Source organism: Anguilla rostrata, chromosome 3 (assembly GCF_018555375.3).
Source record: "Anguilla rostrata isolate EN2019 chromosome 3, ASM1855537v3, whole genome shotgun sequence".
NCBI classification, from domain to species: Eukaryota; Metazoa; Chordata; class Actinopteri; order Anguilliformes; family Anguillidae; genus Anguilla; species Anguilla rostrata.
The window spans coordinates 28,570,760-28,583,908 of NC_057935.1; the positions used below are offsets into that span (position 1 = coordinate 28,570,760).

General features: G+C 39.9%; 1 protein-coding gene across 3 annotated transcripts in view; it reads right to left on the bottom strand.

Annotated features, from left to right (window-relative positions):
• The window catches only part of tfg (trafficking from ER to golgi regulator), a 54,131-nt gene extending 41,534 nt beyond the window's left edge, over positions 1–12,597 (bottom strand). The window contains exons 1-4 of one of the 3 annotated variants that reach the window (XM_064327145.1): positions 12,438–12,547; positions 11,179–11,238; positions 8,405–8,600; positions 6,154–6,237 (exon numbers count right to left, since the gene is read on the bottom strand). In XM_064327145.1, the coding sequence (XP_064183215.1) occupies positions 6,154–6,237; positions 8,405–8,588 (268 nt within the window). In that variant the 5' untranslated portion in view covers positions 8,589–8,600; positions 11,179–11,238; positions 12,438–12,547. Of the gene's footprint in view, positions 1–6,153; positions 6,238–8,404; positions 8,601–10,105; positions 10,245–11,178; positions 11,239–12,437 lie in introns of those variants that run through there. The other 2 variants (XM_064327144.1, XM_064327146.1) reach the window with 2 other exon arrangements.
• Positions 12,598–13,149: the final 552 nt, after the last annotated feature.

Consider the following 13,149-nt stretch of genomic DNA (forward strand, 5'->3'; position numbering starts at 1 on the left):
CTCCACAAGGACAGAACAACCGCACACTGTGGAGGATGGATCAGAGCTGTCATTCAGATCCATGGGCCCAATTTAACCTTTCCATGCGGCTCATTCAGCCTGCTTGTGACGCCTGATCACCCGCTTGAATAAGGCCAAGTTGTTTCCCTGGTTACAGACTGTTGTGTGCTGACACAGCCTGGCTAGATTTCAGAGTGTTTTCTTTGTGACTACTCAAGACAGCTTTTCCACTGCGCTTTCCATGTTTTGCTTTGTCCTGGAAGGATTGGGGCAGGGTTTAAAGACTGTGTGCACTGGAGTTCTGGGAAGGAGGGTCCGATTGTGATGGTGCCGAGACCAGGGCTCCATCAAACCCAAACTGTGACAACTCAAAAATTCTCTACACTGCAACACACACTGACACATAACACACTGAAACAAATAAATATGCTGTCTGTCAATAAAAGCAGGGGGACTTTCTGCTTTCTCTAGCCTATACTTGTTTGGTCGGAGGCCATTGTACACTGGAGCGAAGGAGAAATCATCAACAGCAAAACTGTACACACCTTTAATAACATAAAAAAACAGATTTAACTAGAGCGACAGGCAGCTATGGCGGGGTCCAAGCAGTGGAGGTGATCCCCAATTGAAGGCGCAAACAACTTCAAGCAATTCCTAACCCCACAAGATCACTGAGATGGGAGCAAAACAAGTGGCCGAAGATCATTTATTCCCAAAACACATCTTCTAGATACATTTTGTGACCGGTGTTCAGAATAGTGCAGACAAGAAATGGGGGGAGACTTCAAACCCAACATCTAAATTTGGCTTTACTATCATGTGACATTCCATCACTTTTAGCCAAGAAACAGTCCAAATATGGCCCCACTGTTGCGTTATGGTGCGTTAGAGAGCCCGCCATGCCCACATTTCTCCAATGGGCACCAATTTGATGGTATCCATTTACAGATGAGGTCTTGACGCATATGCGTATATGCATTCCATGGTGCCAGTCGGTACATTTATTTATTTTACAGTGTCCAAGTTTAGTGAAAATGGCAGGAAAATGATTCAGAAGAGCCATGACGTCACTCCATGAAGGAAGTAAACTTTCAGGGAATCAAAAGAAGAAAAAAAAAGATTTACAAATGAACATATGATTCCCGAGTTATGACCCAAAGTGTGTTTGCTTATAGCACCCCCCTCCTATGGTGGACATGGGTCATTAGTTGTGGCTTAGGTGGCTGCACACTCCCCCAATCCACCCTCTAAATTTGATGTCTGTCCCATGTACGATATTTTCCATAGTCAGGTTTAGACATGGAAAAAACGTTGATTATTTAAAAACTTCTAGCAAAACAATAGGGTTCCTTCGCACCTTGTGCTTGGACCCCTAATTATTGACAGATTCTGTGATATTCACTGATTAATGTTCCTTTACTGCAACCAAGCATGTATAAGCCCTGTTCTCTAATAACTACACTGCATTGTTGCCGCCACACATCCATATGGACAGAAATATACAAAGGACAGAGAGAGAAATCTGAGATGACAGACTCAGGAGATAAAGCAGTAAAGGCGCCCACGGAAAAGACAACCAATTTTTTCACTAAACCTTTTTCTCACTAACACTGTATGAAACAATGTTGTAAAATTAATGTTCTGGCAGAAAACATTGAGTCCTGACTAAAAACCGAAATGCCATAATGAGGGGCAGGTAATGAGCACTGAAGTGGCTCCACCTCCTCCTCCATGACGCACAGAGATGCACGTACAAGTGGCCCTGCTGAGCTCACTCACTGCATTAAAAAAAAAGAAAGCAAGCAGGCAGGCACGTGCGCACACACACACACGCATGCACATCTCAGAAGAGGAAAAGGAGGACATTCTTCACAAAAAAATAAACACCCATAAAAATAAAAACTATTGAATCTGCTGCAAAGCACAATGGGAAACAGTCCAGACACATAACCTTGCCACACTTCTGGAAGGACATTACATTTATTTAGCAGACGCTTTTATCCAAAGCGACATACAAAAATGCATATCAAGCTCTTAGGGTTTCCAGTTTACACAAAGTAGACACACACATTTTTTCCACTTGCACAGTGCCGCAACACTTAAATCCTTCCAGCAGTTAACTCTGAACTTCATATGGCGAAGTACTAGATCCTCATCGATATTGATAACGGCAGTGATATCGATGTGCATTTGCATTAGAAAACCAGAGGGCCTTTTATGATTACCAGCCTGATTTTTCCCTTCCTTCCTCCCTCCTCAGAAACAGCTCCAGTTCAGGAGCAGGAAAGGGGGATGGAGTTTTGACATTTGGAATCCCTCAATTCCAGTGAACTGAGATTGGGTGGGAGGGACTCTGAGTTTAGGACCAGTCGTAATATGGCAGAACACTGCGATTGCGAGTTATGATTATGCGGAACCTTCAGTGTAATTGGGGTGAGCCGCCTGACAATTAGGAAAACTAATCCAGAGGTTGTTGAAGCAGGGAAAAACTGAGAAAAATGACTTCCCATCGAGCACGATGAAAACAATTATGACTGCACTGGTGGGGCATCATTCACAAAACATGTGTAAGCTTACATTTGATCGTGAACTGTGCGTAAGAACGTTTCTAAAAATATTTCGACATTCATATTTTTTCTTATCTATATCTGTTCATGGATATTTCCTTATGCTAATAATATGATCAGAATTGCGCATAAAATTTGCATTCAGCATTTATCATCTCATACACATGGGATATGCATAAAAGCAAAGGTCTGTGTCATGAATCCCATATTGGTTTTTCACAGGAACATTTTTAAGAACAAAAGTAAGAATAATTTAAGAAATGTTTTGTGAACGAGGTCCATTGTTCTCAACTCATTTCATTTTCCACAAAGGAAAGATCATGAAGATTGAAAGATGAGGCGAGCAATGAACAATTAGCTTAACACCATTTTAACCTAAATGTTATCTATACACACCCAGAATAACAGATCAGTTATTCTGAAAACTCCTCACGCATCATGACAGTTTAAGCAGTTTTCATGAGAAATTTTTTACCTGGCATGTAATTTAAGATCAATTCCAATGCCATAATAATCACAAAAACATGGTGAAATACAGTCCAGATCAAATGTATAGATAAATATTAATTCCCCAAAATCTCAAAATCTTTCCTTTTCAGTTAACCTTCCTAATGTGTTAGAATGTTGAACGCAGTTACGTTGGCGGGTCAAATTTGACCCATGGTTTAACTCTGCAGAAAACACTCAAAAAACAATGATTATCATCCAATATAGTTTTTTTTTTTTTACCTCATAACTAACGTATTGTCAATTCATAACCATACAATCATTTTTCTATTTTTTATTTCTTGGTAGCAAGACCACTTGCATTACAATATACCAGATGTTTTCAGTATTTAAAAAAAGTCTAAATTCACTCATGATATTTCCTATAATGAAGACAAGGGGTAATCACGTTATCTGACTACAACAGGCTAATATTAGAACACAACTTTCTAGAATAAATTCCTTAGTAGTGACATCAGTGGTGTTATGGGTCAAAACTGACCCGTATAGATCTGTTAGAAAAAAGGTAAAAAAAATTTCCAAAAACCAAACTTTACTTTGTTCAAAATAACAAATTCAAATTGAATATGAACAAGAGGGTTCCTCAAATCATATGCAGTCAAGGCAGTCCACCTTACCTAAACAAAGGTACCACCATGTGCATCCATTTGTAGCATGAAAAATGTCCTGTTATTTTTCTGAATAATAATCCGTACTCAAAGCTCAACTGAAGGCCTAAACAAATATTTGACTTCAACATCTCTTTGCCAAAGATTGCACAAGGTTTGATTGAAGGCTCAAAATAATAAACTCTCTCACCAAACCCCAGCCCAGGTCTCCTGACATAGCACAGTGACTGGGAAAAGGTCTCAAATCAAATCAAAATTTATTTATATAAAACATTTCACAAACAATTGTCACAATACACTTCACAGACAACCCTGGCCTAAACCCCCGCAGGAGCAAGGCTAAAGCAACACTGGCCAGGAAAAACTACCTGTAGCAGATGGGAAGAAACCTCGGAAGGAACCAGGATGTAGGGGGCACCCATCCTCTACTGGTCGACTCGGTGACCAACATGGTCAGTCAGTCAATGTTCACATTGATCAAATTAGTGGCAGCTAAATAACAATCCTGAGCTAGCAGATCAGATGATGGGTGGGGCCAGGTGGCAGTGGTGGAGAGTGGCAGGTGGAGACAGAAGTGGGCAGGGTGGTGGTGGCGATGAAAGATGGGCCAGACCAGAGTGGTGGGGGAGTCCAGACAACAACATCGTGAGAAAACCTGAACAATTATATTTATGAGACAATACCAGATAGAGGATTATCTCTCTGAAGAATCTATTTACCATTGAAGAGGATGCGTCTCTCCTTGTGTGTGTGTGTTCATGTTCAAGTTCATTTTCAGTGCGTGTGTGTGTGCGTGCGTCAATATTCTGCGAGAACGGCTGAGTTTCCGTGGGGGGAGGAGTGCTGGTGGGGGAGGAGGGGTGCACAAGTCCATACTACAAGAATAATGTTGTTCTTGGGAAGGAAGACAGAAAGACAGAGAGAGAGAGGGGATGTGTGTGTGGGTGTGTATGTCAGTGTCCATATTCTGCAGTAAAAATGTTGTTCCCATTGGGGGAAGGGTGCCAGAGGGATTGGGAGTCCATACTGCAAGAAAAGAATTGTTCCTGGGGGAAGGAGAGCGGTGTGGTGTCTAGACTCAAAGATGAATCTTGTTTGAGCCAAATTTGATCCACAGAACTACCCACAACTTTTCAATACTGCATGCCATACTGTCAACAGTCAATATTCTCTGCCGAGTCACATTTGACCCATAACACCACAGATTTAACTATTTTTTTTAGAGACCTTCAGAATTGAATTAAACGGTGACCATTGGTTTTGTTGTGTTTACATAGCTGTTTCTGAGGATCATGAAGCCTTGTTCCAATAAAATAAACTAGACAGTATTTATGACATTTTAACTTGGAAACACAAGGGTTAAGGAAAGTAAAGGAAACCAATTACTGATGTTTATGGGCATTACATCCCTTCCAGAACATCTGATAGAAAATCATACATTAGCATACATTGATTTTTTGGAAACCAACAAAAAATAAATCACCACAAAAAGATGTCAGGGGGCAGACATGATAGACACCTCCGTAAGCTCACTGCACAGGATACATTTCACAATAGGAACACGTACGGTATCAGGGCCCACAAAACACAGTGTACCTGGCAGCCCTAGCAAGCTGTACACCTGTGCACACACCTACATGCTACGGCCTCAGTCTCGGTTCTGCTGCCTTGCTTTCAATCACTGCCACAGCTTCTTTCGGTTCTTTTCATTTAATCTTTATTGCCTCCCGAGTGCATTCTGCAATGGGGTGCACGTTCTGTGATCCCTCGCCTGTTAAGGCTCTCTGCTTTCTCCATCGAAGTAAAGTAAAAATATTAAAGGAGGGACGACTGACTGCCTTGGAAAATGTAATTATAAACACATTAAAAACACTCTTGTGGTGCTGTGACCTTCTCCCAGCCAACACCAAAAAATATTTAAGATCTTTGAAATCCATATGCAAGACAAATTAAAACTTTGTAAAGTCTTTCATGTATTAGGAACTTAAGACAATTTAACACTTTTGACCTGAGGAGGCCCTGACTGAAGTACAGCCTGATCCCAAATGCAGTGGTATTTTTAATAATAAACACACGACTCGAGGGACCTCTGCAGAAATACACTGAAGCAGCAAGATAAAAGAAAAAAGCTGCACTTTGTACTATTCTGGAGCATGAGTGCCCCCAAGTGCTACGTTAAAGCATGTGCAGAAAAAAAGCCTTCTTCCGTTTTGAGCAAGCGCCAGTCTCACTCATGTGGTAGTACATGTATGCGAGTCGGTGCGCATTTTTGTCCTGTGTGTGGGTGATAGTGCACAGAGGGACATGTTTGTATTTTTGGGTGTTTAAATTTGTGCGTGAGTGTGTGCATGTGAGCATTTTTAATTGCAAAACACGTGGATGGGAGTGTGCCTTGTAATCCAAATTACCCCAATAAGTAGCACCTGCAAAAAAACGTGAGTGTGTAATTACTCATGTTTTCTGCAACTTACCGAAAAGTGTAAGTTTGAGTATCCTGCTACACTGGATGGCGAAGGAGAGGTCAGAGCTGTCAAAAATGGTGATGAGGTCATCATCTGGGGAGGAAGCAAAACAAGAAGAAATCAAATCTGAGCCTAATATGCACAGCCCCTCCTCCAAGTGGATACTGCCACTGCAGTGGTCAGGAACATGAATTCATACTGCTATCTGCTCCTGTACAGACAGGGTAGAGCTGCAGCTGCTAAATAAAGAGACAAGCAATATGCTATAACACATCTACGCAATGATATACAGTGGGCTCCATAATTATTGGCACTCTTAATCCTTAATAAAAATTAAGAAAAAAGGCTGCATATAATAAATGACACAGATAACAATCTATATGTTATGTTCAAACATATGGGAAAACTATATACTTTTATTTCAATACATTTACTCTCATGCTTCAATGTTTTTTTTTAATTAAGTAATCAATTTTTTTCTGAAAACCATAGGTGCCATAATTATTGACACCCCTAACAATTATTGTAAGTACAATCAAACAAAATGAAATTGGGAATACAATTTTACTTAATTTAGTTCATCTCAGTCTAAAGGAACTATATTGTGTCATTCCATCACTTCCAGTTTCACTAGAGAATAAAATTGAGGTAACAAGCATGCAAAATTCCTTTGTCATCCATCAGCGTGGGAAAAGCCAAATAACTGTCAATTCAGAAGAGACTGATGGTAATTTACCGACACAAGTCTGGTAATGGTTACATAAAGACATAAACGGTTAAACATACCACTTAGCACGGTAAGGGTAATAATAAAAAGGTGTAAAACATATGGAATATGGGTTGCACATTTGCCAGGAAGAGGAAGCAAGTGCATGGTGTCCCACGGACGGTGAGGAAGATGGTGAGGGAGGCCATTAATAACCCAAGGATCACTGTTTAAGAATTGCAGAGATTGGTTTGCTTCTTGCGGTCAACAAGTCTAAAAAAAAAAAAACATAAAATGGCACCTCCATACCAACTAACTCTTTGGAAGGGTGGCACGAAGACAGTCCTTACTGAGCACAATAAACAAAACCAAGAATCTGGAGCTTGCCAAACCTCATTGGAATTATGATTGGAACAGAGTGCTAATGTCAGATGAGACCAAAATTGAACGTTTTGGCCATAAACACCATCAACATGTTTGGCGGCAAAAGAGGAATGCATACAGGAGAAGCACCTCATCATACCTACTGTCAAATATGGAGGTGGGTCATTGATATTTTGGAGATGTTTTGCTGGCAGTGGTCCCGGGGCACTATTTTAGATCAATGGCACAATGAATTCAACAAAGTAGCAGGACATTCTGGCAGAAAATGTGGTTGTCCCTGCTAAGAAGTTAGGACTTGGTCATAGGTAGATTGTCCAGCAGGACAATGACTCCAAGCATAAATCAAAATCAAAACAGAAATGCTTAAGTGAAATCAACATCCATGTTTTCCAATGGCCATCTCAGTCTCCAGACTTAAATTCCATCAAAAACCTGTGGTCTGAACTGAAGAGGGGGGGTTGATAAGCGCAAACCCAAAGATATCATTGATTCTGAAAAGTTCTACATGTAGCAATGGTCAAAAGGGGTGTTTTCACAAAGCATTAAACCAGGGGTGCCAATAATTGTGGAACCTGTTTTTTGGGGAAATATTTTTTTTAATTAAAAAATTTGATTCCAATGAATCATTAATCAAGCACACTAGTTTACACATGTGGGAAAATAAAGCTTATGTCAATAACTGTATTACTTTTTAGTTTAGCATTTTTTGTGCATATTTATCAAGGGTGCCAATAATTCTGGAGCCCATTGTATGTAACACTAAAAACATCCGGTCACTGCAAAATGGAACTGTTAAACCCAACAAGATCAAATTTTCTATTTTCTCAAGAATGTATTGAATGGAAGAGAAAATTGTGGAAAAAAAATGTTCTTTGTTGTTTACAAAACAAAATAATGCTCAATATGAGCAATATACAGAAACAGGACAAATAACACTTGAAATTTTGAGATTTGGCAAGAGAGTGTATAGGGACATTTCGCTATGCTATTTGACTTTGTCTCTTTAAGCATCGGTGCTACGAATACTAGACGTGCAAACACTACCTTTTTACAAAACACAATATGCAAATGTATTCTTTTAGATGGTTTTCATTTTGTGGTTTCTATGAGAAAAATGCTGCAGGACTGGAGTTTCTGATCCCTGGTTCAGTGTGGGGTAGCCACACCCACCTTCATCTTTGTACTTTATGGCGACCTCGTCGGAGCTCTGCAGCTTTCCTCTGAAGACACGCTGCATCATGAGCAGCAGCTCGTCATAGGTGATGTCCTCGTTGTGGATAGGGATGCGTCGGATGTCATCGCCCAACTGGGCTTTGATGATCAGCTTCCCACTGAGGTCCAGCTGCCCGTTCATGGTGCCGCACAGCTGGAGAGGAAGCGGGACAAACATCAGCATGTGTGGCTACATGTAGCCTATGCACACATGCATGGACATGCAGCTGCATAAGCGACACGTGTAACCATGGAGTGACTCAAACTCAGTGACACTAAAAATAATTTACAGTAACATAGTATCCGGCACAACAACATAAAAACAAAAAACCCAATGTCGCCTCTCACTATTTAAATGGGAACCGTTTGAGTTACCTGAACTAAAATGGTTTATTCGCTCTGTGCATGTCAGGAACTAGCCTAAATGTTTTTTTTTTTTTTTTTAAACCGAAGAACACCCACCCACACACACACACCACATTACCTTGAAAAGCACAAACAATAACTGCATTAAAAAGGACATTACCAGACATCAGCCACATTCGTGCGCATACAAGTCCTGTCCAGACAGGACTAGTTCCACTAGGGGAGGTCAGGTAATGTAATTTTTTCTGGCATAATTCCGTCATTTTATTCACGTCTGGAATGACCATGACAGTGATTTTTACCAGGCAGCAAATAATAATTCCAGTTGAAAAAGTCTACTGTTTTTCAGCGAACTCCGCGGTCCTCTGATAATTCTATTAGCATTAGGATCAAAGTGTCAGTATTTGATGGGAAAATACAACAATTTAGGGTGATAAATTTTTACATTGTTTCCCATTTCCAACTTTGTATACTTAATATATTTTTCATATATGGTGAGATATGCGTTAATATTTCCACTGCATTGCTGTGTTGCTTGCCAAACATTCAAAAATGTTGTTATAAACTATATTGCTATTAATGAATGATAGTGTTGTCTTTTTTATACAGCGACAACTTTAATGATATTACCACCATTTCACCACAATATGGCCATGTCATACTGTGAATAAAGTCATGGCATCACGTCATGCCTAACAAGGCCCTTTAGACGTCACTACATTCACAATATGGCACGGCCCCTCATGCCTTATTGCTTATTTATCACACAGCTTTGTTGAATGCTTGATTCTGTTAGTCACTTGAGGCATTGCATGGTGAAATATATCTGAATAATGACCACTGCAAAGGGTAGCATAACACTTTAACTCTCTTCATAACACTGCAGAAAAAAGTCTCGGCCGCAGTGGTCAATTTAACCATTGTCACTTTAAGAAAATCAATCAGCAAACATGAAATCGACGTGGCTCCCCTTTCGTGAATTTTCCTAATCATATGCATTTAATAGACTAATATAAGATAGATTTTTGAAATTCCAAATAGTCTTTCAAATATTTGAAGTTCATTGGGAAAAAATTCCCATCGCGAATGAATGTGGAGTGAAAAGTAAATTGCAACAATGGCAAATGTTGAGCCACAGCACACTGCTGCTATTTATTATAGCATCAATGTACGTCATTATGCCACTGACATTATTACATTTTAAATTAATAAATATGCCCTGCGCCAACACAACGAAAGTATTATTTGCAAAATTTTTACACTAAAGGTAGAATGGAATCTAGGCAAACTTACCTCGTAGTCTATTTTACTCAAATACTCCCGTTAACCAATAATCTCAAATAGACTTATTATCTATGAGAACACAATGTAGAATTAGTTTCACGTTAATTTAAATGTATTAGTTTGAAAAAAGTCACTTAAAATCAATATAATAGAAATGTACAGGTAATGAATAATCCACTCCAAGGTGGTCAGCCATGGAAAAATAATTACTTTTGGGGAGGCAACCCCGCTTGATGTTGGGGGGTTCTTCGCCTCTGCATCAGCCATTCTTTATCGATAGCTGACCACCTCATTGTGGATTATCCTTTATCTTTATCCATTTCCATTGTGTCCTTAGATTCGGTCCCTTAGCACTACTTTCAAAGTCCATCTGAACTGGGCGCATACACAGAACTGTACAGTGCTCTTGGTAAAACGGTACTACTGCTTTAAGAAGTCTAAAGTTCAATGGTTAAAGGATGACTTGGCAAAAGTGAGTAAACTCCTATTTGTCCTCAAACCAACATAGGAAAAGCCTGAACGTATTACAAAATTGGCTATATTTATTTAAAAACCTTCCCCTGAAACACACAACAGGGTTTCTTAGGCTAGACCTATGACACAGCAGGGTTTACAATACTAAAGACACCGACTGCTTTGTAGGTTTTAATAGGAGTGAATAGTGGTGGGAGGAATACACATTAATTGTATTAAGCTGAAAACAACCACATCTTTCTACCTACTACGAGGTCAATGTCAGGAGGACGTCCATGATAACTCGTTTTTTTTGTTGTTGCATTTTTCAGAAATACTTAGCCAACACTTTAAGGCAGTAATGCATAGCACAGATTTCATCGTTCCAGATTCATTTTTCAAGGGCAGGAAAGCTGTCCCCTTGCTCAACATGGCACCCAATGTCAGAGGGTTCAGTTGATTACATTATAGATAGTAGCAGGTCTTATTCAAGAAGCTGTGTCATCTGACAACAAATTATCTGTGATGCCAAAGTTCAACTGGTATGTCCCATTTTCAAACAATAGCTCAAATTCACGTATGCAGCTATTTCCTAACTGGAGTGCTCCCATAGCCTGACAGGACCTTACCTATGACGTCATCCTTGGCTAAAGCTTGACTAAAACAATCGAGAGCTATCAGTCACAGGCCTGTTGTAATGAAAGAACAGAAACAGATTACAAAAAAATGAATGCTAACTTAAGTCAACATAAAATATATAAACAGCTAACTTTAGCTAGCATAATTAATGACGTGTGACGTTACTTATGCAACTAAGCGTACTATTTAGGTGACAAGAATACAAGTCATGGGTAGCTAGCTAGCTTGCGTTCACTGGAATTTAGAAACACTCACAAAATAGCTAATCAACTCTACTGTCAACACATTTCTTGAACTTTCTCACAAATATGTTATATTCTAGCCAACGTCATAACATTAGGCTAGCAAGCAGGGATTATTCCACCTAGGCAATGGTTAGATAGTCCACCTGGCAATGACTTCCTATATATGAGGGTATATTAGCTAGCTACCATGAAATTACAGTTTTCTTGCCAGACCATCTAATGGCAACTAAGCGCTAGTTGGATAACATTGGTTAACGTCAACAGCCAGCTAACATTAGCTAGCTACAATAGCTATATAGCTAGCAGAATAAGTAAGCTTGGATACCGGTAACCAACAGTCACATTTATTGTTCGGATGACCAGGTTTCCAAATTTATTTCACGAACAATTCTTCAAAAACACTGGCCCCTGAAACTGAGCTGCGACATTCAACTGAGAAGCTAGACTAGCTAGTGACCCAACATCAGAGTTACACGTACGCAAAATACTGATAATCACAGGACTTTTCACTGTGTCACTACAGGATGTCCACACTTGCCATATAGTCACCCCTTCATAGTCCCATAGAAAATATGCGGGAAATACTCAACACAAACTACACTAGATCGTATTTCAACTTCCTGCGAAAAAGTGTACCATGCGTCTGAGGCCCATACAAGCCGCATAAAATGAGTGTTCATAGTATAATTGAGCGATTTAAGCACTTACTAGCATGTTATTACGAAACTAAATTGTATCCGTCATTGCGTATTTACTTCGGCTTCAGCTTACAATTCATTTAAAATGACGGGCCAGAGTACCACACCTTACGATTAGCTACCACCCAGCTGATTTAGCTAGCTATCTGTCCTAGCTGAGCTCATCTACCTAGCTAGTTATCTTAGCTGAATAGCAAACGAACAAGCAGTGGTCTCTAGCAAGCCAGTAATTCTACTTGCTAATGCTATCACACTTCCCGCTATTAATATTGGCTTTGTGACTTCACTAAGACATTGTTACCTTACCTGTGTAACAAATCCTGCAATGACGGTGCTCTAGCGAGGCCCTTCTCGTCTGATCCTCCTCGCACCAGGAAGTCTCTTGCCAACCGGTACGTGGCAAACAGCGCCACGCAGCCGCACTGGCTGAAAATATAAAGACGTTCACGCAAATCTTCGTGAGACCGCAAGGAACCAAGTATCTCAGCGTAGCGGATACAGGCAGGCAATAATAGTCCAGATTTATTTAATGAGTTAAACAAAACAATTTTCAGACTGTAGCATTATTAATATATTTCCAGTATTTCCACGCTTGGACAGAAACCTTTTTCATTACCCGATTATTTATGACACACTAACCCCCCGCTCCTAAGACACACGCGCACACACACGCGCACGCACGCACGCACGCACACGCACACACACTCAAACCTGGCAGATCATTTGTCGGATGGGTGGTGGGTAATACTGTCTGTGTTATTCACGCTGTATAACACCAATTAACTGCTAATTTTGAAAATCGTATATAGCAACCATAAAGGACGAGATGACAAATAAATTACAGTATTTTATGGATAAAGTTGCATTATAAGAGGTGTAATTACTAGAATGTTTTCTTGGCTGAATATTGATACACTATTACACTACTGTACACTATTACACTAATGTTTGTAATTGTGAATGTTTGTATTTGGAACTATGGCTGCTGCAGCAGACTTTACGTTAAATTATAACAATG